General features: G+C 38.6%; 1 protein-coding gene across 1 annotated transcript; it reads left to right on the top strand.

Moving 5' to 3' along the window:
- The first annotated feature begins 1,159 nt into the window (after positions 1–1,159).
- Positions 1,160–23,016, top strand: ZPLD1 (zona pellucida-like domain containing 1). Its single transcript, XM_010567325.1, has 10 exons — positions 1,160–1,265; positions 6,499–6,719; positions 9,810–9,991; positions 10,663–10,735; positions 14,481–14,578; positions 15,224–15,304; positions 16,140–16,311; positions 17,717–17,825; positions 20,844–20,873; positions 22,841–23,016. The coding sequence occupies exons 1-10, from the start codon at positions 1,160–1,162 to the stop codon at positions 23,014–23,016; spliced, it is 1,248 nt and encodes a 415-aa protein (XP_010565627.1).
- The last annotated feature ends 4,884 nt before the right edge of the window (positions 23,017–27,900 follow it).

Below are 27,900 nucleotides of genomic sequence, written 5' to 3'. Positions count from 1 at the left end.
TGAAAACTAGTGGAAGCCTTTCTATTAATTTGAGCAGACTTTAGCTCAGACTGCTGTGTAGCCACGAAAGATCCATTTAAGAGTGAGGGTTTGTCTCAAATGTTCTCTCTGTGTGCTGTTGTCTGCTCTTCTCAGCAATGCAGGACAGCCACTTGCCATGCCAGATATGTCTGCATTTAGGTGTGCTGCATCTATGGAGTTTACAAATGTTCTTTGATGTCCACTTGGAGAAAGGTGATGATCAGTATCTTTGCTATCCATAGTCTTAGAGAAAGCAAACCTCCTAAATCTTAGAATTGCTTAGTTCCTGTCTAGGCAAATGGAGAGCATTGCCATGTTTGAGGTCCATATTGGCAGAGATATTTTCTAGAATTACAAAATCTTATTTAAAAAAAAAAAATCAGTAACACTTGGATTCATGGACAAAAATCTCAATATTTTGGGATATTTTTGACAAAAGCATGAATCGGATATATTTTTGGTTGTGCTAAATGCCACAGGTATTACACCTTGGAATTTTCCTCCCCAAAGGAAAAATTACTCAAGACACTAGAAATTCATGTGTTCTTATCTCCTGGTCTGGTTGCCAGATACAATTCAAGTAGATGCAAGTGTCTGTGCCAACTCTGTACATAAGCTTAATGCAATTGCATGCATGCTTCAAAGAACAGATTTTTGGCAAATAGATACAAACTGATTTTTATTCTAGTACCTTGAGCCTGAGAACTGCTCAGCAAGGCATTTATCTGTATGGTTTTCAAGGACTTGGCTAAAATAAAACTATTGTTCTAAGATGTCTTTCTGAAAAAATTTTTACACTGAAATGTCAAAAAAGCTGTTGGAGTTTAAATATTTAAGCAATGCTAATCTGTCAATATATTTTAGGGATTTTTTTATTTTGATATCATTCTGGAGTACCTTTTTTGCCACAAGTTATGATTAAAAGCTGTAGAAGTTAATAGAAATTGCACATTATACTCAGAAGTAGAGAAATGGGCCCTGCTGCCTGTGGCCTCTTTCCCATAAGCTTGTGAGCTTTATCCCCAATTCGTTTGCTGGAGACCATAACCTCCTGAGTGGTTAAATGACTGCAGTAAGCATCTTTAACGCAATGAACAGATGTGTGTAATAACCACCTAATGTTTTGCTAGGTTTTGCAATGGAACAGGTATGGTTACTGCTCCTGCTGACGATTAAAGTGCTTTCAGTGACGGCTCAGTTCAATGGATACAACTGTGATGCTAACCTCCATAGCAGGTTTCCTGGTAAGTGTTTAATAGACTTTTTTCTAATGGCTTCTTTATTGTCTTGGTTCAAAGCGGTGCTTATTTTTAAATACAGAGCTTTAAATCTGTCTGAAGCCTGGGGGTAGGACTCCACATTAAGTGAGTGTTAACTATCTCAGTGACAATGAAACTCCTCTAGTGTTGCACTTTACTTTCTTCTTAATTGCACAATGGGTCAAATTCAGCCTAGGAGTAACGAATACAACTCCCCTCACATCAGTGGGGTTTGACCTGCTTTTTCCAGAGCTCTATCCTGTCCAAGAAATTCACCAGAGATCATGTTGCTGTGAATGTTCTCTATAGATTTAAGAGTCTGAAACTTACGAGTTTTCTTTCATGTTTTATCTGGGTAAGAGAATATAATTATGTCCTTTTTATGAAATAAAGAAATATATATCTATTTTTGAGCAAAAATGAAGTTGATGGCAAAACTTGGTGCCTCACTTCAACATAAAGTACTTGGCTAGGGGCAGGTGAAGCAATGGGGTGCATCTATGTATGATGTACACTCATGCCTCTGTGAGAAAATGGGAATTAAGTTGTTTTGGGGACATCAAATGTCTGGAGCTGTTAATACAACGAGAAATAGAAATGAAATTTCAGTCTTAGTGACATGTGTATCAGGGCTTACTCAGCTAAAGAATGCTTTTAGTTTGTTACATTGCTTATCCTTACTGCCTCAGTTGTTTCTTGGACACAATAATAGTAATAAAAAAGGCTGTGAATACTGTCTCGCTCACATCTTGTGTTTCTGAAGTAGCAATTGAATTGAACAGTGTAGCGATGAACTCTCGGTATAGTATTACACTGTAATACCTTTCAGTGTTGTTGCTTTCTGAGTAATAGTACTAGTTTTGATTTTTTTTCAGGAAGGATCAGCTCTTTTATTAAACTTAAGTCGGCAGAAAGCTTACAGTCTGTTTATTGTTTCCTGTGTTACCACCACACTGCTAGGTGCTTTGTTGACTTAAAGACCAACAGTGGTTTGATCCTTTTTCACTTAATCGATGTGAATATGAAGAGCAGAGAAGTAAGACATGCAAAGAAGATCAAATATGTTGTTTCCGTCCCTCACAAAATCACTTTTAACTGAGTATTTCACAAACTACTTCTATATTCCCCTTCTTAGGTAAAGTTTTACAGGCTGGCCTCAGAAGTGTGAGTGAATTGTGCCCACCTGCCTCAGATCTACCTCTTGTGGTTTTTCATGTAATTGTTTTTCTGTTTCAGGCTTCTTGAGAGGATTGCAACAGCTAGAGGGAAGTTTAGATTCCTCTTTCTGTGCTTTTAAAATTTTTCTCTGGTCATTTTTTGCACCAGCGCTGTGCCAAGGTTTTATATTTGCAATGTGATACCCATGAATTGAATCCAGTTCTTATTGTGGGTATTTAGGGGCCTCTTGCAGTTCTGCCTCATAAAAAAGGGTCATATCAGATTCCATGTCTGCCAAATCTCAGGGACTTGGGAGAAAATCTGTTTAGGTTACAAGTAAACATTTTTTTTTAAGTAAATGCTAATCACGCCACACTGCCCTGCTGAGAGTAGAGTCCTGCTCTTCCTTGTTTGTGATCTCAGGCAGTAAAGATTCAAAGGCTGGAATTTAATCAACAGTCTTAGTGCTGATTTTGAGAGATAGGAAAGAAAAATAATTCTGCTTCTTAGTCGTGCATTTGAGATGGAGGTAAAAACCAGAAAAACCTTTTGTCCCTAAATTTGACAGGTATTATTTTCAGTATGCAGAAGGGACTGCTATGTAATGGGCTGTGGCTAGTGGAGCTGAGTGAAGCTGCTGGAGCTCGGTTTTCTGGGCTCGAGAATCCCAGAAGACGGGTGAAAGCATCTCTGCAGGGAGAAGGGGCTCACTCTTGCTACGCTTGCTTCCCCAGCACTTGGCTCGGGCTGTAGCTTTGAGGGTGCTGGCCTCACCGTCTTCAGAGTTCAAATGTAAGGGGAGTGGAGAGAGGGAGGTCAAAAAGGAGAATGTTTCAAAACAAGTATCTCTCCAGGCTGAGATACTGTTCACAGAGCCTGGTTACGGATACACTTTCTTCCTATTCCTTATTTGTTCCGCCCAAGAAATCTTTGTTGTTGTCAGCTGAAATTCCAAACACGGGGTGAGAATGGACTTTCTTGCGGAGGTCTGTGGTGTGCAGGTACCAGAGAAGCCATTGGGTTTTGAAGTTGTCTGCTCTTTTTCTTTAAATGTTGTGAAGAACAGAAGTTGTCTTTCAGCAAAGATGAGAAATTAAGCCTTCCTAAAGGAACCTTGGAGTTCATCCATTTTTCATTTGTTTGTGCTTTTATCATTCATTGCTTAGGTGACTTCTTGCATAGGGATGGTGCTGCATAAATAGGATGATAAATAATCAGGCAAGACTTTTGTTTCTGCAGTTTGCAGGTTTATTTTAGAGTGCAAGTACTCACTAGCCGGCAGGGATGAAGAAAAAAACCCGTATTTAGTGCATTGAAAATTCTGTGACTTTTTATACCAAAAGCTAGACGTGTTCTAGAGGGTATGTAATAAGGTTAGATCCTGTCATCCTTCAGAGAGTTATCTGGAGAAAAAAGCTTTAGTTCTGCATTGCAGTAAAGCATAGCTTTTAGAAGGCTTTTGGGGGATGGAGCCATAGCAGCCCGGCTGTCTTCAGGTGGGAAATGCAGAGTTTTGATTCAGGGGGCTCTTGCTGTAAGTACATACTGAGAACATAGTAGAAGCTAAGAAAATATTGCAGCTTTTTCACATATGCTATGCATTTTAATTCACTAGCAAAGCATCGATTTGATCAAAGAGGAGGTTTGTGCAGAGAAGCTGGTTTTGCACTCTGTCTTTGCACACCTCTTCTGGTGGAATGACTTTTGTCAATGGTGTTCTGTGGCAAACTCTTATCCTCTGCAGGTTTTTCGCTGCCTGCTCTGGGGTGAGTCTTGGCAACGTGTGGAAGGGTACCATAGCAGAAGCGGGCAGCGGAGCTATCAGCATTTGTCTCATGTTGCCATGAGCCTGTCCTTGATTCAAGATGGTCTCTGTTACTGTAGTATCTATCTACCTCTTAAGATTTACTCTGTTTTGCATGTGACACTGCTGTGAGTACTGTTGACTATAGGTAGCTTGTGTGATTTGAGTCAGAAAAGCCAAGTGGTTTGCCTGTATGGAAACTCAGTGACAAAGAGGTCATTACATTTAAGGCCCCATCAGCTGGGTCACCTAACCTTCAAACCATCTCTCCTCTCTTACTCGGAAAACCAGAAGCTTTTACTGCAGGAGTGCAAATATTTTTTGTTTAAACTTATACATTTATAGGAATAATATTTACCTTTCTAAATTCACAAGAAATGAGCTAGATGTTTAGCATCTAAAGATCTATTTGCACCTAGTTTCAGATTAATTTCTAAACAAATAATGTTGTTCTAATTCCAGAATGGACTAATTTGGCAACAATACTTCCTTGTAAAATAGTGGGCAGAAAAGGTTCAGTCTGGAAAGGTTGTTTATCCTCCTGTATAGCACAAAGGTTGTTTTTGTACTGTATGGTCTCATTTCCGTTAGTGTCAAATGAGAATTTTGTAGGCAGTAATGATACCTTAACAGGTAAAGTAATATCCTGCTTTTTAAAAGGCTTGAAGTGAGTTGTAAAATTAACTGAGCTACTTTATATTACATCCTGCAATTTGTTACAATCTGACTGTTTGTGCATTGGTCCAAGTGTAAAGGTGCACTTTGCCATTTGCCTTTTTGTACTGTTCTCCCTTAGTATACCCATTAAATGGATCATAACAGTCCTCATGTAGTGAAAACCAAGACATGCTTCTTCTTGATCTTTGTACATTATATTAGTGCAATTATGTATATGTACTAACCAGGAGAATTTCATGCCAAATCACTTCAACTCATGTCTTGCCTCCCGTACCTTTCTGCCCAAATTTACACCCAGTAGGTAACATTTATCACCACATTATCTCAGGACTGAGTTTAGCCTGTTATTTCCTGCACTTGATTGTTTTGGCTTTAAAGCCACCATTAAAGCTGTCTAAATTAAACTGCTTGTGCTCCTGTACCATGGGGGAAGAGCTAGTTCATTGTAATGGAGATTTCATTTCCTCTCTGTTGTGACAATGCAGTGAAACAATTCATTTCAGCAGGCTTAATGGTATAGTATTGACTGAAGTTGTTCTGCAATTTTTAATAGCACTTAATCTTTAAGCAGATGTAATAAATGAGTTGTTATGTAAAGGAGTAATGTCTGTGTTTAACATGGTGCAGTATGTCTTTTTGTAAAGCACTAGGGGAAAAAACCAAAATAGCCCCCCCAATCACCTACAGACACAGAAGAGCTTATAGAAAAGCTATGTTATAGCTCTGAAGCAAAACAACCTGTTGCTTGTGCCTATATCCTAACCTGATGCTTTTCCATTGAAGTACATAAAAATCTTCAGAACTTTCAAATAAAAGGTCAAAGTCATCCAAGAGGGTTTTTTTGCTGCTGTTCAAAAATTGATCAGTTGTAACAATTGCTGTTTTCTAGGTCTTTCATATTGTCATAATGTGCAGAATGAAAGATTGCAAGACGCTTTGTAGTATCGATCATTGTCTTTCAAGAGCCAACTGATTTTTCATTAAAGCTAAAGTTGATGGTTCTTAAAAAAACTCCCAACTTTAAAGATATCATAATAAATTGCTCTGATATGCTGTTGATTGTACTTCAAAGTCTGCATAGCCTGAGACTGTGGACTCATACAAAGTAGACTCCAGACAACCTCAGACAAATGCACCTGACTTCCATGCCGGAGTGGGCTGGAAGGCAGAGCTTGGCTTCCTGAGTTTCTCAAAATCGCTGGAAATTTCTGTTCCAGAAGGGGGCTGTTTAATCAGACTCCAAATATTTAACCACTTGCTTTTTTCCACTCTGTTGCAGTGCTTTGGTTATGAATGTGCTACTAAATGATTTGCTGGGGAATTTTAAAGTAATGGTTTTGTTGCATGGTAGACTCTTACTATATTAACTCTCATTTTTTCTTTAGTGAAGTTGTAGAGTCAAATCTGTTCTTCAGAATAATGCAATTCTGACCTTTTTACTCCAATATTTTGCTGTGTCTGAGGTCTAAAAATTGATTCAATCAGAAGTTACAACACTAGACTAACTGCTACAATAATTACACGGTGATTAGTTGAAATACATCTTCTTACAATGTCTTTCCCTGTATTTTCTTGCAGCTGAACGAGATATCAATGTTTTCTGTGGAGTACAGACAATTACTATGAAGATAAATTTTTGCACAGTTCTTTTTTCTGGTTATTCTGAGACAGATCTGGCACTGAATGGGAAACATGGGGATGCCCACTGCAGGGGTTTCATCAATAACAACACTTTTCCAGCAGTGGTCATTTTCATCATCAATCTGAGTACTTTGGAATCCTGTGGAAACACTTTAGTGGTAAGACAAAGTCAAAGTGAAATTGTAGCATGGCTGTTTATGCATAGGATCAAGCGAATGGCCTTAATAGCATTGTATCTTTTACAGATAATGTTTACTTTTTCTTGCCCAGTTAGCAATATATTGCATACATCAAAGAAAACTAGAGAAAGTCGGTAATTTATAATCCTGATTACTAATGAGAAAATGTGGTGGGACACACATTTGTCCTCTGATTAGAAAGTATATTTTTTTTCCGGTAGAAAAATGAGATTTTTTCAAGCTGTTTTTAAAACTCTTGCTGAACCTTCTCAAATACCCACTTGAAAAATGAAAATAAAATATTTTTAAGAGTGGGTTAGATAGAGGAGAGTTATAGTCTGGGTATGTACTTCTGTGCTCTCATATGAGAGGGGCTTGCTGAATGATCTTTTATGTTCTGTGATAAGGCAGTGACTTCAGGCTGAATGTCACAGGGGGGATGGTCTGGCCAGAGGGCCCAACCCACAGTAAACACACCTGCTAGCTGTGCTATGAGGTGTTGCACCTTCTTATAAGATCTCAGCTCAGTATGGAACTGTCTGGCAACAAACTGAAGTTTTCAAGCAAATTTTGAATGTTTTACCCCCCCCCCCCAAAAGAAAAAAAAAAAAAGGCTGTCTAACCTTTGCACTTAATTCATAACAAAAAAGTCAAGATGTGGGACTGAAGTTCGGATTCGTATGTTCAGCTCTGATCTCAGTGCGTGGCCAGTCTGTGCTATGGTGTTTTGCCATTTTGCCTGGTGGTGTGACTTCAGTGTCTTCATTTTATGTTGCTGTTTCATGCATGGATAATGCACATCTTTGTACAGCTAATGACTAAATCTAATCCTTAGCTGTGGGTGAGTTTTTGGAACCAGAATCTGATCCAGGAGCTGACTTTGAAGTCTGTTTTGTATCAATATAATTTCATTTTCTTCAGTGGAGCACTCTCTGAATGGGGAGAGAGGGGGAAGTCATGTCTCAAACCCTCTAAGTCAACGGAGAGGAGAGTTGTACAGTTTGTGGGTATATCACACTGTACAAGCAGTGATGACTTCTATCAAAGTATCTATGAATAACTTACAAAAGGAAGTGTAAAAATGTGTTATTTTTAAGGCTTATATTCTATCTGGAATTCATACTTGCACTTGATGATACCTGTCAGTTTTTATAACAACCCCCCTGTTTTGTTGCTAATAATTTTGCAAAACTGGGCTGAAATGCTCGATATGCTCTGTGACGTATTTACCTCAGGCTGAGGTTTCTTTTAAAATTTCAACAAAAACCCAGTTCGGCAAGTTCAAGATCCTCTTTTCTCATTTTCCCTGAAAAGCTGTAGCACTCCTATGACTTGCAGTAGAAGAATTTGCCAGAAAGCAACTTCTTCCTGTTCCCGTGGAGTCGGGCACATTGTAAGCTCCCTGAACTTGCTGTTTGATTATAATTGTATGAGCTTCATGTTTAAAAAAAACAAAGAAACCCCACAACAGTCTGGTAAGTCCAAATAATTGGAGGTCCCTATGAAGCCCCCCACAAGGCTGCACAGGGTACAAAGACAGAGTAGCAGCTGCTAAAAATATAACCAAAAATTCCCCTCATCCTCTCCCAGTTTACACATGCTGTGCCACAAACAAAGAGGATAAAGGAACGGGGAGAATTTCTTATCATGTTCCCCACACTGGATAGTACAATCCCATGCATTTCTTGGCTGTGTTTCATAGGAAAGACCTTAAAACTCATTTTCAATAAAAGTAAAGGAAAGACAACAGTTCAGGCAGAACTGAGGTAAAAGCCAGGTCTGTCTGTAATATGGCAGACACGACTTTTTATTTTTTGGGTGTGCGGTGGTGAGGAAGCTAAATGGAGCTGTAGTTGGCTATACTACCTTAGTGCTCTAACCTATGTTTTATCGGCAAGGAATAGATCCTAGAAAATTTGACTTTCATAATTTTCCTGCCATTTAGCAAATGATTAGGTATACTATTGACAAAGTGCATGGCTGCATCTGTCTTCTAGCCGTTTTTTCTGTAGCCAAAGAAATCAAAATACCTACTGTGTATCCTGTGCTACTTACTGCCAAATGTTACAACTCGTGCACCTCAGGATGATTCTTCCATAATGAAATGTCTTTTTAAGAAGCTGTGTATTCTAAAGCTTTTGAAAGCATCTGTTTGCTAATACAGTTATGCAAAAGAAATGCTATGGTGGAAGTCCAGTGCCATGTTAATTTGCCTTATTGTGTATGTGCCTGCTGAGACAGTAATTTGCGACACTCATCTGCTGTTTTCAAACCACCCCCTTATTCAGATCAGTAGCTACAGATGGAGTGGGGCTGGGCTGCTACCAGGAGGAAAGAGTGTCCTTCAGTTTTCTGGAGAGCTGCATGTTATTGCTGGCTCTGCACACTCTGTGAGCCTGAGCAACACAGGATAACACGTGTCCAGGGACTGAGTTAAGGTTGCATTGGCATTAAGGTTGTATTAATTTTCAGCTCTTGCTTTTCTGACAGTTTTTCTTTGCACGTAGTTTATAATTTAGATTTAGAGATGTATAATGTAAACAGAAACACATACTCAAAGTTCAGCTATTTGGCTTGTATCTGCTTATAAAGTACATTGGTTCTGATGTGTCAAAAACAAAGCTCAAGAGTGACAGTGTTGTTTTTGTGAATGAAATTCCTTGTGTATTGGCTTTATTATTGAATATGGAAGCTCATTTTAAGTTCACATTTTTTAACCGTAATAAAGTTCCTTCAGCTTTTCCCAGTAAGTCACATGAATTCATTGGGAATGCTTGGGGAAAAAAGTACCTACCAAAAAAATATGCTTCCAGGATTCATCAGTTTTTTTCAAATGTTGCTCAAGTCTGTGTTTTAAGAACAGGGATATTTCTTGTGAACTGTATATGCATGATTTCGGGGAGGTAAAAAACAGAACACAGGGAACATGTTATTAAACTAAATTAATTTTTGAAGGATTTTCTGAAGATATCTCTGGGTAAATTATGGACTAAAGCATCAGTGTCCTTAGGTATTTTTTGTTCCACAGTTAACTTTCTGATAAGAGTAATTTTCTATCTCCCTCAATAGGTATCCTCAGCTCGAGGTATCAGTGCTTATGGAAATACCTCAGTGGTACAAATAGGTAATGTTTCAGGCTATATTGATACGCCAGACCCACCAACGATTATCAGCTATTTGCCTGGGCTTCTGTACAAATTTAGCTGTAGCTATCCACTGGAGTACTTGGTTAACAATACCCAGCTTGCTTCGTAAGTGTGCCTTTCATTTCTATGTGTTTTGTTCCCATGTTTGTGTAAGGCCATATATATGTGTATATATGCATGTACAGCTAAATATATGCATGCCATAGCAGTATTGTTAACATAGCAATATTTAATTGTGCAAGGGTAAAGGAAAAGGAAAAAGCACTGAAAGATGCAAATGAAAAGAAAATTCTGTAGCATCACTGTATGAGATAATGTAGTTTATGAAGAGCTGTCTTTATGAAGAGAGCCTTAGATAATGTAAAAAACTTCCCTTAAAATTCAGGTGTTCTGATGACAAAATGGTAGCAGCAAAAAAATTGAAATTCTTCATGAAATAGTTTGTAAGCATGTGAATATAGAGTGCAAGAGAAAATATTTCCATGAGTAAACCTTGTACATCATGAAAACTGGGTTCCTTTTGTCACTTTGCCTCTCTGCTAATTATTTTTCTGATTTGTTTTTTCAACGGTATCCATTACTTTCTGCATAGTTAAGGTTCTGTCAGTGTTTCCACTATAAATTCCTATTTCTGAAGTTTATAACCCAAATGCATGAATTAACTCCTTGTGATATGACTCACTGAGTTTTTCTAATGATAAAAAACACTGAAGTATATAAACACAAAATTGAAATATCTTTCTTCGTGATGGTTTTGGTTTCTGGTTCTGTTGTAGGTCATCAGCTGCTATTTCTGTAAGAGAAAACAATGGTACATTTATCAGCACTTTGAATTTGTTGCTTTACAATGTGAGTATAAAACACAGTAGTATGACCTGGACTAAATTAATCTCAGCACTATGTAGGTACAAGCTGGATTAGCAGAGCCAAAGTATAGACTCCTCTTCATTATTTGCTTTTCCCTTTCCACTCCTCCCATGAACTAGACCTTTCATCCAGGCATCTTTCATCTCTGAGTTCCCTTGTCCTTTTTGTTTGCATGTACCTGGTGTATTTATATGGCTGGTCTTTGAGGACACACACGGTCTTTTCATCCTGTATTTATATAGTTCCTCAGTTTACAGCTCTGGCTTTCAGGTTGTAGTGTTATGTGACTAATCCGTTGTAGTAATAACAATCATACTCCAGAGTGCATGTTTGCTCTTGTGTTTGCATTTATTATGTTTATGTGTATGTACATATTACTATATATGTGTGTGTGTGTGTATGCGTATAGGTACATTGTACTGATACAGAGAGTAATCTGTAGAATTCTGTAAAAATTTTCCAGTCTTGTTCCCTTAGTAATAAACTGTAGCACTTTTGCTAGGGTATTTTTATGTTCAAGCCTCATCAGAGTGTTTTGATCATCTGTAGTTGTAGTGAGGGATGTGGGATTTATTCCAAATCTATAGCCCACTGCACTTGTTGCCTCATTGTGTGGACTTGCAAGATTTTAAGGGTTAATAATTTTAACAGCTTTCAACTAAACTTCTTCCGTATGTTTTAGATAATTTAACTTGAATATGCATTGTTGTAAAAGCTTTTACTACGTAAATATGGATGGTGACAGTAAAACATGAAAAATGCACAGACCTCTACTTAAAATTAATCCCTGAAATGATATTTTCGTGTTGATTAAAATTTTTATTCATACATTTTAAATACCTGATTTAAATATCAATTTTTCAATCTATCAAGCATCGTTTTTGTAAATTATGAATCCAATTTTTTGCATTATTATTCATGCCATCGTGATGCTGAGTTATAATTCATGCAACTGATTTAAAAGTCAATGCTTTATGCTTTGAACATAATGAGCTATAAATATTGTAACAGGACATTTTCCAACAGCATGCTTAAAAAAAAATCATGTTTATTTGACAGAGGAGAGCTCCAAATAACAACCTATAATCTGTTAAAATGAAGATTATACTTCTCTCATTTTTAAATAAACCTGTGACCAAAAAGATGGGGAGAGGTTGAGGGTAGCCAAGTTTCCTCAGTCAGGACAAGCATTGACCATGATGTGTTTGCCAGCTTTCAGGGCCCAATTCTGCAAACAGTCAGGTATAAATGCTATTGAAGCTCATACTGAGCACCTCTTTTCCTCAAATACTACATGCCAAGATGGGCTTTCATCCTCCCTATCCCAGTGAGTTTACAAGTTGACCATGAACAGTGGTGTCTTACTCTTCTGATTTCAGTCATATTACTCTAGGATGTAGCACTAGCATGAGTAACACTACTAAGGCTGGCGGATTCAAGTGATGGATATGCCCTTCTGGCTCACAGCATGGGGCTGGCTGTATATACAGCTTGTGCATCGCCTGGCTGGGAGCACCTCTTGGGACACCCATGGTCTTGTGAGCTCTGATTCTGTGGGCTTACTTGGTCCTTGTTAGAGAGTCCTGGTTTTGGGGGGCTTTGAGGCTTCTGTCCACCCTTGGTATTGGTGAGGGGTTGTGTACAGATGTGGCTCTTGACTGCGAGCAGCCATACTTTCAAACTTTAGCTATAGTGTTATTTCCTAACATTGACTCTTCATCTTCTAGACTCACCTCCATCTTCCCTTACAAGGTGCTGTTTACATTTACTTTGTGGCGTTAGCATGTGTTATCATCGGGAAAGACAAGAGGAGCCATTACGATAGATTTGGAGTTTAATAGCAAAATGTTTAATGGGCTTTCACAGAGCCTAAGCGGCTATGTGTTTTTAGGCCTTCCTGTAAATGTTTGTGTAAATGAATAAAAACTACTCTTTAAGAAAAAAAGAACAACTATGGAATGTAATAGTGAAGGACTTGCTGTAGACTTTTTAATCAGTTGCAAAATGTGAGAGCGCTACATGTTAGAGAAATGTAAAATTCATTGTAAAGAAGGCAAACTTACCTGATCTCACTTGAATGGGTCTTCAAGGACTTGCTCTGTGTATGTCGCACAGCTTGTCTGTGTGTGCATGTGTACCTCCCAAGGCCTCTGATGCTGCAGAGATTGAATATTGGGCGTGCTGTGAATTTTGGCATTGTTCCCTTTGAAAAAAAACAAACCTTGATTCTCTGTGCTTAATCCTTCTTGTTGCTGTCAGCTGCTGCTCTTGGTCTTGCCTGCCACGCTGAACCTGGTCAAAATTCTGTTTTACAAGATTTTTTCTTGTGTATTGAGTGTTTCAACCTCTCACAAGAGGTCTCACCATGCTGAGTCCCTGTGCTTTCCGGATTAGCAAACTATTTAACATAGGTGATGTTACCAGTAAGTGCATTTTGATATGCTGAATTAATGTCTGTCACTGAGATCTGTTTCATGGCTTTGTTGCTAAAGTGACATTAATGGTTGTCGTGGTTTAACCCCAGCTGGCAACTAAGCACCACACAGCTGCTTGCTCATATCCTGCCCCCCGCCCAGTGGGATGGGTGAGAGAATCGGGAGGGGGAAAAATAGTAAAACTTGTGGGTTGTGATAAAGACAGTTTAGTAGGACAGAAAAGGAAGGGAAAGTAATAACAATAGAATATACAAAACAAGTGACGCACAATACAATTGCTCACCACCTGCTGACTGATGCCCAGCCAATCCTAGAGCCGTGGTGCCCCCTGGCCAACTCCCCCCAGTTTATATACTGGGCATGACATCATATGGTATTGGAATACCCGTTTCAGTCATCTGTCCTTGCTGTGTCCCCTCCCAGCTTCTTGTGCACCCCCAGCCTCTGCTGGCAGGGCAGTATGAGAAGCTGAAAGAGTCCTTGACTTAATATAAACACTGCTTAGCAACAACTAAAACATCAGTGTGTTATCAGCATTATTCTCCTAAATCCAAAACGCAGCACTATGCTAGCTACTAGGAAGAAAAATAACTTTATTCCAGCTGAAACCAGGACAATGGTTCAGTCTTTGAACAAGAAACCAATAAACCAGCTATATCTATGTAGTAGTATATGGGGAATTCCCAACTTTTATGTTATATACAGCTTTTTTGAAACAGCTTTTTTCAAATATTAGCATTTAAATGAAAACGTTTGTTACTTGTTGGCTTCAACAAGCCAAGCCAACTTCCATTGAAACTACACTTTTCGTAATAGAATATGTCTGTTTTTCCAGACTACAGCTTAAGATATATAAAACCTGGTGGCATTGCTATCTCCACTAAATCAAATAACCTCAATAACCTTTGCTGGGAAAGGGTACTCTGTGACAACTCAGTTAAGCTCCTTCAAAAAACCACAGTAGCTGCTACATTTGTCTGTAGGTGCTCGGAGACTTCCTGAGGTGTCAGTGAATGATACCTTTTCTTTAATCACCGGTCCAACCACTTTATAAAATCATAAATAGATTCCACAAAATAGTTGTATAGGATAAGGCAAGTCAAGTGTTGTTGATCTTAACAAACTTGTAGGCAAATGCTCTGGCACTGCATTTTGCTTCCCTTATGGAGGACAAAGTAAATAACTGTCCTACATAGAAAGGTCAGAAAAATTAGATAGGAGTTCAGTCTGTGGATGCAGATGAGTTGTTACAGTGGGATTTCTGGTACACTGAGGCAATGTTTGTTTTTCAGGATTCAACCTACAGCCAGCAGCTCCTTATTCCAAGTACAGGTTTACCTTTGAAAACCAAAATATATGCAGCTGTAAGAGCAACCAACCTTGATGGCAGGTACCATAAAGGATGTTATTTCTTGTCTTGCTTGCTATTCAGCTCTTGGTGTTGCAAATTTTTCTGATTTAGCAGCAACTGCCTTTCCTCATAGCCCTTTGTATGTCGAAATAATGGTTAGTGTTTGATAATCACTGCCCTCAGCTGGAGTGTATCAGGTCCTTGATGGTGAATGTGTATCTTGCTGCTGTCCTCATTATGAAAGTTTTACTGAATTATACTTTAAATCCTATATTGCTGTTATTTAAGAAAGGGCCTCTGTAAGATCAAGTGAGAAACTCTGGGGCTTTTAAAAGTGGGATGATTTTGATTTCTAGTCGTATGTGGCCATGACTTCTGAGAGGAGGTATACAACGTGTGTTGGTATGGTGGTTAACTTGCATGAAACCAAATTATTTGATTTATACAATTCTGCTGCTATGCTATACTGTTTAGTTTTGTAAGTAGTGGGAGGAAACAGGTGATATATTGGGAATGCAGGATGACTTGTATGTGACCTGTTAAATACAGTAACTCAGCTTCAATATAGCAGCCTGCATTATCAGTTTGTACGCTTGCCTGTACTGTCTTTTAATCTTGTCTCGCTCTCCACCCCTACTTTTACATTGCCAGTTCTCCTCATCTATCACTTTGCTCCCTGTGCAGGTGGAATGTTTTGATGGACTACTGCTACACCACGCCATCTGGTAATCCTAGCGATGATCTTCGATATGATCTTTTTTTCAGGTAGGTCCTGTGCAAACCCAGTGTTTTGTGGGTCCTTCCTTTGAAAGAGTTATAAATCTCTCCAGTAGTGGTGTTCTGAACTGCCTGGAAAGTCTAAGCCATATTAGCAGGGAGGACCGAGGGCTAGGCTTACAGATAACATGTCAGGACTTATCTTGTTTGTGAACATAAACATGGAAGCAAGTGCAAAGTCGTAAGAATTATGAAGGTATAGAAGCATATATCCAAAATGGCTGTACTAGAGATACCATAAACACTCAAACTGAATGGCTAAACTGGCCTTTATTTTACCAAAGGTACCCTTGTGGTGAATGACAGTGATATAAAACATCATAGACTCCAGTTCAGGGAAGCAGTTAAGCAAATGATTAAAGATAAATAGATGCTCCTGCTTCTGCTCCCAGTAATAACATTTATTTGAATTGGAACTTTGAAAAACATCTTGGTAGTATCTAAGATCAAATCTTATCAGTGACAGTTGCTGGAGAGATACTGTCTTCATCTGGAGTTACCTGTCTATACCGGTTAGCATACCTGATTACTTTTTGCTTCAGGTCTCAAGTTTCTTTGGGCACTGGAATTAAATGGTACCTTGGTTACAGCTGTGATGTTGCAAAACAAAACATAATGTTTTTGTAGGAATGCATTTCATCACAGGACTGTGCAGCCTAACACGCAGATTGTGACTGCCCTTGTAGCACATTAGGGCACTGTGTTCTTCTCCAAAGAGTTAAAGCACTGGACTTGCTGCTTAAGTTATCTTATTCTCAGCTAAGAGCTTCAAAATGCTAATACAGCTGCTTATCCTAATTTTAATCTTCTTTACAAAAACTAGCTGTGACAAGGACCCGCAGACAACTATAATTGAAAATGGCAAGAGCCAAATGGGCCGCTTTTCCTTTGAGGTGTTTCGCTTTGTGAAGCACAAGAACCAGAAGATGTCTACGGTCTTCCTTCACTGCGTGACAAAGCTGTGCAGAGCAGATGACTGTCCCTTTCTTGTGCCAGTAAGTTGCAGTAGATGGAAGCTGCTATTAATTATCTGGATATAAAATAGGCACACTGGAGTTATTCTGCATACAAATGCTATGGAAGTTTGGATGGCACAGAATGAAGATGATTATTCTAGAGGCTGAAGTAAGAATGTTTTTTGTGTCTGAAGGAATGTAAAACAACTGATTAAGAATAAGGTAATGAATATTGTCATCCAGAGATAGAATAATATTAGACCTGCAAAACACAGGTTGTCAAACACATGAGAAATCTCCTCCTCACCTTTTGGTCCTTAATTAATTTCTAAAATTAACAACTCTGAGACAGCTTCAGAGCTGATATTCTTAGTATAGCATCTAAGAAACAAGGTATCCACAGTCACAGTGGATAAATAGAAATATCTTGGAACAGAATTTATGGAAAACTTAAAGCTATAGTAAGTGCTGTAATACTGACAAGGAAAATTTGAAAGAGTTGCTGATAGTGGGGAAAAAAAAAAAACCTACTACATCCTCTATAGTTTATTACCACCTCTTTTACAGTTTGGAAACTGCTGCTTTGTTGAAATTCATAAAGTTGTGTCAACTAAAAAAATTATTTAATTTTAGGACTGTCAGGAGCAACAAATATATTTTGGAAATTGAAAAAAACATATAAACAAGAATATTCTTTCTGTGATGTCTTCAGAATGCAGCATCATTTCCTATTGAGTGACTTTCCGTTTAGAATTTTTAAATTATATCAGTTCAGTATACTTCTGACACTTTGTACATTATTTTATACTTTTATGTTATACTTTTAAATAATTCATTATTTCTATTGAATTTATGTTCTGAGGTTTTTGAAGTTATTTCACAAGAAGTTGAAATTAAAGAAATGGTCTTGGTTGAAGCATACTTGAGTACCCAAGATTAAAGTAGATGATAAGTTAGAGATGTTAAAGGTGGATTCCAGATGACAGAGTGCTGGGGATTGCTTTACTGTGGGTCATTGCTGTTTAGAACGCCATGGAAAATGTGCGAACTTTTAACTCGAGAAGCTTGCTAGAATAGGGATTGTAGCATGTTGCCTATCCCTAGTCAAGCAAAACACATTTGCTGGGGAAAACTGTCTGTAAACAAAGCTTTGGGAAATTAACTACTGAAAATTTAATATACTATAAGATGCATCTTCTACACAACAGCAATGTAGTTCTGTAAACAAAGTGAGGCAAAATACAATGGGAAGCCAGGCATTTATAAGATACACTTCTAGGGAATATTGCAGCTGTTTTTATTGCAAAGTAATTTAATGCATACTAAGAAATAAAATCAAAGTTGTAGTATTGCTTATAAAAGAGTTTACATTAAAGCAGGAAGCACAGAAGGGCAATAATTCCATTCCACTCTGAAACTGTGATTGTTTTGATTAACTTCTCAGATTTGCAGTAACAGAGAAAGAAGAGACACTGGTGGGAGGACAACTTGGAGCCCTCAGAGCACCTCTGGCAATGCTGTAATCTCTGCTGGCCCCATCATTACAAGGAGTGGTAGGAATGAGCAAACTTCTTCTGTGGACTGCAGGAATTTCAGAAACCGGGGGAAATGTTTTGCTGTTTAATATAAATTTACGACTTAGAGAAAGGGTGGATTCTCCCTGAGTTTGCTGGGTATTTTTTCTCCATACTGTTGGAGTCTTTGGTAGAAATTTTGAGCTAATATTTCTGTTTGGCTCTCACATGCTTCCTCCCTACACCAGTAAAATCACTGTGGGATACTGTTATGCATATAAGGCCACTATAAAAGCCCAAACTCAGTGGGTTGAATTCTTTTTTTTTTTTGGTCAGATTTCACTGAAGATAATGGAATTTAAGGTACTGTGTTCGGTGTTGCAATTGGATTTGGACAGCTAATGAATATTCACTGTCGCTTTCTATTCACCATTTCTTCCAGCTTCACCTGTGGCTTTTTTATCTAAGTGTGGCATAAAATTAATACATGCTATGCTTAGCCTTCAGCTAAAAGGAAGAAATAGGACAAACACATTGTAAATTCTAAACAGAGTGGGCCAAAATCTGCTCCTTTAAATCCATGGTGAAATTCCACATGCCAAAGTGTTGGTTTTTTTTAAAAAAAAAAAAGACAGCTCTAAATGCAACCTGCAGTCTCTGAAAAGAATTTGTGACTGCTGTTGACAAAATAATATAATATTTGAAAAAGTTTAAGAAATTCTGTTTACAAATATTTATAAGTAGTTGCAGTTAAGCAACTGATTTCAGCAGTCTTAGATTTAGGAAGCTGAGAGCAGGACTGAATGCTAGCTAGGAAAAATAATTGAAACACTTGAGAACAATATCATTCTTTATGTGCAAAGTGGTTGTTCCCACATATACAAAGAGAAAAACTGACCCTCCATCTAGCAAGAGAACAATTTTAGAACAAATACCCTCTGTTATAAGAAACATTTCTGCAATGAAAATGAGTCTTTTTCTTCTGCATTATACATAGTCCCAATTGAGTTGCTGCTATCTGATTAGTCAAGAAAAAACAACAAGAAATAACTTCAGAGTTTCATATGTGAGTACTTACGGGAAATGAATGACAGATTTGCTCAGACAAACACGTATGCTAGAGAAATGCTGCATTAGGCAAGGAATGGAAACTAGATAAAGCTTGTTATATGAGCAACCCCTCTTAGGTAATACAGCTTATGATTCAAATGCTGTGAATGGTATTTTTACAAGTAAAAAAAAATACTCATTAATTACCTTTAAATACTGCATAACTTCAAGCAAACAAAGGTCTGTCCACAGGTGTTTAATGACCCCAAAGAAAGGATAAATGATTTTATAACTTCTTGACAACTGTTGAGGTTTTTTACATGAAAACATGAATAAAGCTAGAAAAATAAAATATTTTTTTAGGTGTCTTCTACTTAAGAGATATGGCTAAAGCTTTTTAGATTAAACATATTTCTGCATCTCCATAGTATGCTTTTGGAGCATCCTACTCCTCCTGACAGAAGGATGGTTTGATGGGAAGTACTCTGGAAAAAAATGGGATTCAGTTCTGAACTCTGCCACGAATTTCCTTAGTGACACTGAGCAAGTCCCTTAATCTGACTTGCACTTCACTTTTCCTTCTGGAGCAGAAAGAGGGAATTAGTATTTCCTGTCCCTTCCCATTGTGAAAACAAGCACGTTAAAAATGTGAGGTTCATGAATACTAGAGTCAAGGAAAGAAAAGGGGGAAGGTCATGAGAGAACTTGAACAGAATTATATGGTTTTGGATGAGGAATGCCAGGGCGCAGTGCTGGCTCACTCTGGTGTGATGCTGCATGGAAGTGCTTATACTATTTTCGAGACCAACTCTGGTCCAGCTTTAGTACAGATACATTTGTACAGAGCCCATCAAACCTTCTGCACCTGTACAGATGCCAGTACATAGTACATATGTATGCACTATAGTACACATGCCAGTATTAGGACTGCAGTGGCACAGATGTGCAAAGCCTCACCTCCCTCATTTAGGCTTGCGCTGCATCTGCCCCGAGGCTGGTCCTCTGTGCATCAGCATCTGCAGAGGCATGTCAAGTTCGCCAGGGCTCCCCATGGCTCTAGTCACCAGTTGTTCTGGTAACAGAAGCTGTTCATGCAGTTCCCTTCATAAGAACTGAATAGTGCTACTGCAAACAAGTAATGGTTCTTCTCCTGTATATTTCTGAACTCTTATTTCTAACATTTTGTTCTTTTCAGAGAAACTTTATTCTTGTTTGTTAATCTAAAATAAGTCATTACAGGAGACGTACAGAGAAGAGAATATTTTAGTCTCTGTGTATAGAAACAAAGCAGGTACCTACTTGTGAAGGTGAAATTGTGTAGCTTTTGATGGATGTCTCACTTAAACTTAGAAGACAGCTGCTCAAAACAAATGTATACGTGAGCTGTGCTTACAAGTTGCAGAAAAAAGCAAAAGTAGTGACAAGAAATGTAGCTCTGAGATGGACAATGGTAAGTGAGTAAAAACTGAAGACAAAATACAAATGTTTCCCTGAATATAATGCCACTGTGTAACTGTCAAGAGAAAAATGAGCATGGGGAAAGGGCATTTTTGCAATCATTTATGGTCACTGATGTATTTTTTCCTTGAAAAACTCAGGTTAATTTTTTTTTCCTATACAGATCTTCTTGTGATATGTTTAACAGTGAAGGGACTTGCATATAATATTGTGCTTATGCTTGTATTTTTATTGAGGGACAGAATAGAACTGGCCACCTTTTCAATTAAGAGTTTCCTGCATTAAGGTGTGGGGCTTTTTTTTTTTCCCCCTAGAATACTAAGTAACTTCATATTGGTGTGCTCACATTAAAAATGAAGCAATGTCATGTAATTAATGTTGTTGTCCTTATTCTACCAGAGGTGCTAAAAGCTACTAGTCAGTGTTGCAAGTACAGCTGATGTGTTTTGAAAATAAAGCTAGGACTATTGGCTTTTGTGTTGCAAGGAGGGGAGGAGGTAGGCAGACGTATTTGTAAAATATAATGCATCCCGTTTTTGTTTTATACAGATGAGACGCCAACCAACAATTCACAGCTTGGTAAGTTAATCAGAATTCCAAGAAACATAAAAGAGGATTTATGAGTGAAACAGAAATCAGGAGATGAACCATTTTGATTGAGCTCCATGCACTGAGCTAGAATGGTTTTTTTTCTGGCTTTTTTTTTTTTTTTTTTTTAATTTAAATGAGTCAATACTGACATGCTGTAAAGAAAGCAATTGGTGAATGTGGAATGCTCAGTTTAATTTGTGTACCCAGCCCCACCAACATAGCAACTTCTAATTCGTATGATGGAATTGAAATGAAAATCTGCGGCTGTGACATATGAGGGTGAAGGAACATTGCAACTGCCAGATGCAAAATCAGACTTCACAGTAAAATTTGCTCATGCCACGCAGGAGTAGAGCAGCAAAATGATTTTTATGGTGCAGTCCAGTTCAGCTGACAGCTCAAAGTCAGAAGAGCTCTGCTTCAGCTCCTGTTCTGGCATTTAACCACACAAAGAGCCTATGGAGAAGCTTGGACAGAACTTGTGGTCTGCTAGGGCAATGAAGGAAATAGGCTGCAGGGGTGATCAGGTCTTTAAGTTTTAGGGTGCTTCTCCTTTGGGCACTTGGAGGACTTGCTTCAGCCTGTGTGTTACTGTTCTCTGCTGGTAACAAAGAGTAGCTAATGACTAAGAAAGGATGGTCAAGGTAACCAGGCGGTCCTTTGGGCAATTCCACCTCTTTGTCATAACAGGACTGAGTGGCACAAGCAACCTATCCTGTCTTCTGAACTCTAATACTATTTGTTCCCTTCTTTTCTCAGACCACATAAAAGCTGCTGCCTTTCTTTCCTGGCATGGAAACAAAGTTCTCCCTGTAATGAATTGCTGCCTGGTGTGTTCCTACCCATGGATATCATTAAAATAATAATAAAATGCAAATTCTTCATTTGCTGCATGCAGCTGGCTGTGTTAATGGCTGATACCTTTCCTTCCCATCCAACAAAAGCAGCAGCCCTCTCTTTCCATCCCAGAGCAACAGCCTTTCCTGTGCCTGTCACTGTCTCAGTGGAGAGTGTAGAGGTGGAGCAAGGTGGGATTACTACTGTAGTGGAGAGAAGACAAGTAAGGTCAGAAGGCAGCACGGTGTTGAGAAGGGGAGGGCAATCTGATCAACAGAGCTGACTTTTTTTCAGCTTTGGTGAGGAGGGGGGAATTGATGATGTTGAGGGTAGGTGACTGCTTTTGGGAGGAGCAGTCTGGTTTCCTGTGTAGAAGCTGCGTTGTCGTTTCACCTCGCTCTCCAGTACTGCTAATGGCAAACACAGCTCTTAGGCAAACACGCATTGGTGCTTTGGGTAGCACCTACGGCTCAAATGTTTTGGTTTTTTTTCCCCTCCTGCTGGAAAAGATGGTACAGGCTGGATGTGTGTGTTCCAGTATCCAGGAACTGGTCCATGAACAGCCTGTTGAGCTACACTAAATATTAAGTATGTTACCTCTACCTGAGAATTGACAAACATGTTAAGAAGCCTTCTGTGAAGGCATAGAGACAAGCTGAGAGTAGCTCAGACGTCTGGTGCCAGATATGCCTGCTAAAGATTTATATACACTTTGAATTGAGATGTGGATGATGATATCGGGGAAGAAATAATGTCATTAACTTGATTAGGCCACAAATCCTTATACCTCTGCCTTGATAGTTCTTGGACAATGATAGTCTTGCCTTAAATAGCACAGGTCAAGGTTGGTCACTAGCATACGAGGGGTTATGCCTTACAAGTATCATTCCTCTCTTTATTCCCCAGCGTGATAGGTACTGAAAGAACTAATAACTATTTTCAAAGTATATGTAGATAAGCTTTATCCAAGCAGACAGGTGCTCATTCTGAAGTACGGTTTTAGTCCCTTCTTTGTAATTATTCTGTATATAGGGTGTTGTAATGGAAAGACAGAAGTGTTTGGCACTGCTGAGAGATTGTAACCGGATCTTACCTGTGCTTTTTTGTTCTCCTTGCAGCTCGTCCAAACGGACCTCCTTTCCAGCTGAACTCAGTCACCAGCGCACTGATTTCAGGCATTGTCATCCTAGGAATCACAAGCATTTTCTTTTTTGTATGTTCCCTAACTCTTCTGCACAGGAAGTGGCCCAACAGTTCAGTCTTGAGTGGCATCCTAAACCCAGTTTTCAACTGAAAGTGGTGATTTACTTGCACTTTTTCTTTGAGGTTGCCTTTCTTGTCCATGAAATAAGATTCCATTAAAAAATAATATTAAGGCAACACTCCAGCTGTATCCAGCTTCTATTCCAGCTATTCTATATTTGTAGATTTGCTAGATGTTGTTCTGTAGGTAAGCAGCAGTGATATTGGTAACAATCCTAGAAAATTATGAGAATCTCAATTGTGTTTGTGATCAGACTGTATGACATTATGCCCATGGGTGTGCTGACAATAGAGCTTGCATCTCCAGCTTCCCAGTAAGGTCTCAAAGCTGAAGATGCTGAAGGTGAGAACCTTTCCAAGTATGCCATTCTTACACAAAACCTGACACACTCAGAAACATTCATAAGTTCATAAATACCTACTAAGATAAGGTTCACTTCTATATTGTCATGTTATTTTTCACAAATTGAAAATACAGTTGTGTCTCAGGAGGAACTTGTTTTCATCTATCTTGGATAAAAATAACCCCAGAGAGACTTATTCTAAGTGACTTTTGCTTATTATTCATTTGGAAATATTTTCTTAGAAGATGTATCTTGCATTGAATTGTGTTGATATCACGTGAAGGACATAATTTGCCTGGGTATCTTTGAGTCAAATGTTTGAGGGCAAACTGCAGTTGGTCCCAGGGAACAATGCTGCAGTTCTTGAGGTGGAAAAAACTTTTTCTAGCAAAATCATTGAGTGAGAATCAGTGACAACTTTAAATCTAACTGATGTTCAGCAGAAAGTTAATTCTGCACAGAATTGCCACATCTGCAGCCTTCAATTTCTAACCCCGGGAACTGCTCCAAGGGGAAGAGTATTTCTTTTCCCCCCTGACTCCTTGAGCAGGCAAGTTAATACAAACAAGTAATGACCAAATTTTCCTCATACAAAATTATTTTTTAGAGCACAATTTGGCAGTTGAGTGAAACTCTCATTAACATCCTAATTTGTAAGGGCCAGTTTTGCCCCATGAGTTTTGCAGTTCTCAGATAAGGCATTCCTTTCTACATGAAGAGTTGAAAATCAACACTTATTTCTTTAGCAGATTTTCCACATGGATTAGACTTCTTCACTGCATGAATGAGGGGAAGAGGGCAACTAGAAGGGTAACAGGCTGCAATCAGTACTGTGCTGTTGACTCTAGTTAATCTGAAAAACATCAGACTTATCTGAAGTGGGTGCGAGTGACCAGGTGCCCTCAAACAGGAGCACAGGGCAGGGGTGTAGCTGTGTAGAATAGACAAAAATGCTGGTAATAGAGTCCACCATAGACACAACATACATTAAGCTGGACTGGATAGACAGTTGGGATTTTGGTCACACATACAGCAGTTAAATTTCATTTTTCGTGTACTGTATGTATTGGCCTAGAAACACCTCATTGATATTTATCATTGTCCTGTGTTAACCATGTCTGTGTTTTCATTATTGTGATGCAACTGGGTAATGATCAGGGCTTTTTGGCTCTCAAGGCTAAAGACAAATACAGACTTGTTCTCAGTTTTCTCTGGTCCTGCAAATGCTGTATAAAGGCCTGTTGTTTGTAAAGTCCACTGTGCTGTAGTGCGGTATCCCTAATAACCAATACTGTGCCTGTTTTCGTCCAGTCTTAATACCTCAGAAACATTTTTGCACTTCAGGGGTTAGGTCTGATGGCATGTAAAACATGATTGTTTAATAAAATTGTTTGAAACATTTCAGAATGGATGCTTTGTCTGAACTGTTTTCCTCCCCCTGCTAAATTGTTACAGTTTTGTATGTGCTTACAGTGGCCTCATTCTACAAAGATGGAAACTGGACATGCTTTTTTAAGTCAGTTTGGTAAGAGCTTTCAATATATAGGATAAATTAATGTAAGTATAGCTTTACTGGCCTTTAAACGAGGGTGATAACCTCTGGAGATTTATATCCCAGTCTGGGGATAAATAAATTCGGATAATCTAGTTTAATTTACTTATAAAGACATTCACAGAAATTCCATTAATGTAATTACTACTTCATAACCAGCAGCTTTAGCTGAAAGTTTCCAGGGACGGAGGTAGCTATTACCATCCTTAGTAAGTCGTTCCAACAGTTAATTGCTGTCTTCAGTACTTTTTAAAAGACTGTTTCTAATGTGAATGTGCCCAGCTTAACCTGCCAGCCATTAGAAACTGTAGTGCCTTTGTCTGCTAGACCAAGGGAGACCCTTTTTCTAACACAAATCTCACATAATTTGTTTAAAACCACAAGAAAAAAAAATAGTGAATGGTGTTGCAAAAAAAAAAAAAAAAAGGAAAATCAAAAGCTGCTGATATAATATCATACTTGTCCTATTTCAGTTTCTCTGTATTTCTGGAAAGACACTTTGTTGCTTTTATATAGAGGAAAGTAATTTACAGTAATTAACACAGACTTGTTGACCAAACTTTGAGGCTTGGGTAGCCTATTACAAAAATGGAGTTGTTGCCCAATAAGATAATACATGAAATGTTTTTCTTATGTTAGTTAAAATTTCTGGAGTGGTTTGTTTTTGTGAAGAACCAGGTAAGATGATGTTCTCTGTGTAACTTCTCACATGAAAATTATTAGGTACCAAAGGGTGATCCCACACCAGTTAAGTTAGTGAACAGAGTTCCCACAGTCTTCTGTAAGAGTCATTACTGAGCTTGCTATGGATTGAATGTATTTGTCTCCATCACTCATTAAATGAGATAAATACCTGTTCCTTCTTGGTAAAGCAACACGGAGAGTCACAGGTGGAAAATGGTGTCTAAAACCAGGCTTATTCATTTGCAGGTCTGACATGGGAAAGCTTTATGAATGGTTTTTAGGGGAGGTGAAAACGTGAGCCAGGCTGCCCAAATATTTCTAGCAGGGAGAGGACTGACTATTTGTAAAAACATCCCCATCTCTGTTTGTTTGAGAGAAGTATACAGGTATTTAGGAACACGTGGAGGCCATAACTCGTGACTTCACAAGTTTCAAGAAACAGGTTAGGTAGAAGTTGGGTGAACGTCCATGAAGGTTACATCCTGCTTTTTGAAGGGCTGAGAGGGAAGGGGAAATGGATTGGAAACATAAATTACATACAGTGGGCAGGGAATTCTGGCACTCGAGATACCAAGTTTTAAATGGAGTAGTGAATTGAGAAGACATTTTGTACTTTGGATGAAGGAACTCTGACCGGATATATAATGGGGGTCTCATGGGTGTTTAGTGAAACCGAATTGCTAAAAGAATAGTGGCTCTGCTAATAAAATCACTTCTATTAGGGGTGCCCATTACATGTGTTTAAATGCTCTTTTTGTACAGAGGTCAGGTTTCTGCAGGTAAGCACAGTGTGCTGAAATGTTCTCAGGTCTGTGACCCAGACTGGGGAGCAGACAGGAAAGAAACTGAGCGAGGCTTTAAGCTTAGGTCTAAATCCAGTAGAATTTAATAAATCAATAAAGAGGTGAAAACACTCCCTGTGTTCCTGTCTTTGGAAGAAATAAATGGCATATCCAGCTGGAACTATGCACAGCAGTGCTTGGGATAAATTCAGCCGATATTTGAGAAACAGGCCTTGGCAAGGGAATCTGGAAGTAAATCACATTTCCCACTTCATTCGGCAGGCAGTATTTCTTACTCTTGATATCTCTCAGGCTCCACAAATATGCCAGAAGAAGCAGCCTTGCCCTGTTAAACTACTCATCTCTTCATCTGGAGGAGACATAGACAGGAGTATTGTGATAAACTAGGAAATGTTCCAAGTGTGGCAAATTGGTCCTTCCTCGGGTTACTCCCAGGTTTTATTTCAGTGTCACTTGGACCTTTCCCATGCCTTTCAGGAGGAAAAAGGTAAGGTGGAGGTGGAAGAGACAGCAGAGAGTAGCTCTGCGCAGTCATCAGTGGCTGGACTGGCTGTTTGGTACACTGGCAGTTTCAGGATTGTATGATGGCTCTTTTTCATAATAACTCTTTTGAAAAGTTTTTATAACTTTTCTGTTATTTCCTAGTTAATTAACTCTTTCCTAGTCTTTAAAAGAATATGTTTGTACAGTTAGGAAGCACATCCTTGAGACAGTGAAATTGAAAATGTAAGGCAGAAAAGTTAAGTGACTTGTGAAGAAGGTAAACTAATTACTGTTGGCAAACTGAGGAGGGTTGCTGGCCAGCCAGATTTCAGATGCTGATACTACATTTATAACCTCTGCTTTTGGATTTCATGGTGTAGTATGAAAAGTACTTTGTGTTAAAGCAGGATCCACACCAGTCCTTTTAACCAAGAAATACCATTTAGCAATAGTTCTAATGTTTTGCAAGTTCACTTGCAATCCCCTGCTAAAAGGAGAAATCTTCAGTGCTTTGGACTGGTAAGATGGTGGTTGTTATAGAAGTAGACCACCCTAGCCTGAGCAGGCATCACATTCTCTGTTTATATCCTGAACTGGCTTGCTTATGTTTAGACTCTAGCTCTCTGACGGTGTTTATCAAACTTGCTTTTTTTGCATAAACAAAATAAAAAATAAAAAAGCCTTGCTTCAGCATGTTTTCAACCCCTTTCCCTGGACTGGAGAATGAATCGGGAGAGGGCCTGTGTTCCTGCCAGTAGTGCCTTATATTTCCCATGAAGATGGAGAGCCTGAATGATGTCCATTACAGGTACTGTTCAGAGTGGGTGAAGCAATATCTGCTCTTGTGACTGTTTTTCCCCTCAGTGCTTTAATCCCTTGTCCCTTGATTCGAGCTGAGGTCTGCCTTTATTAAGTCAATTTTATTATTCTTAGCAGGTGGTAACATCTGTTTGGTCAGCAGCTGTTTTGAGGCATAGTTTTAGTGTTTTTTTAAACTGTTTTTTTTAGAACACAGATATTTATTTTTTTTTTTTTTTAAACCTTATAAA

The sequence above is a fragment of the Haliaeetus leucocephalus genome, unplaced genomic scaffold (genome assembly GCF_000737465.1).
Source record: "Haliaeetus leucocephalus isolate CR32 unplaced genomic scaffold, Haliaeetus_leucocephalus-4.0 Scaffold228, whole genome shotgun sequence".
Lineage (NCBI taxonomy): Eukaryota > Metazoa > Chordata > Aves > Accipitriformes > Accipitridae > Haliaeetus > Haliaeetus leucocephalus.
This window is presented reverse-complemented; position numbering and strand designations above follow the sequence as displayed.

Excerpts from the sequence above, each read along its gene's own strand:
- ZPLD1 (XM_010567325.1), top strand. The coding sequence starts at position 1,160 with ATGGAACAGGTATGGTTACTGCTCCTGCTGACGATTAAAGTGCTTTCA. Across the intron at positions 1,266-6,498 it reads CCTCCATAGCAGGTTTCCTG|CTGAACGAGATATCAATGTT; the intron begins GTAAGTGTTTAA and ends ATTTTCTTGCAG. Across the intron at positions 9,992-10,662 it reads AACAATACCCAGCTTGCTTC|GTCATCAGCTGCTATTTCTG; the intron begins GTAAGTGTGCCT and ends GTTCTGTTGTAG.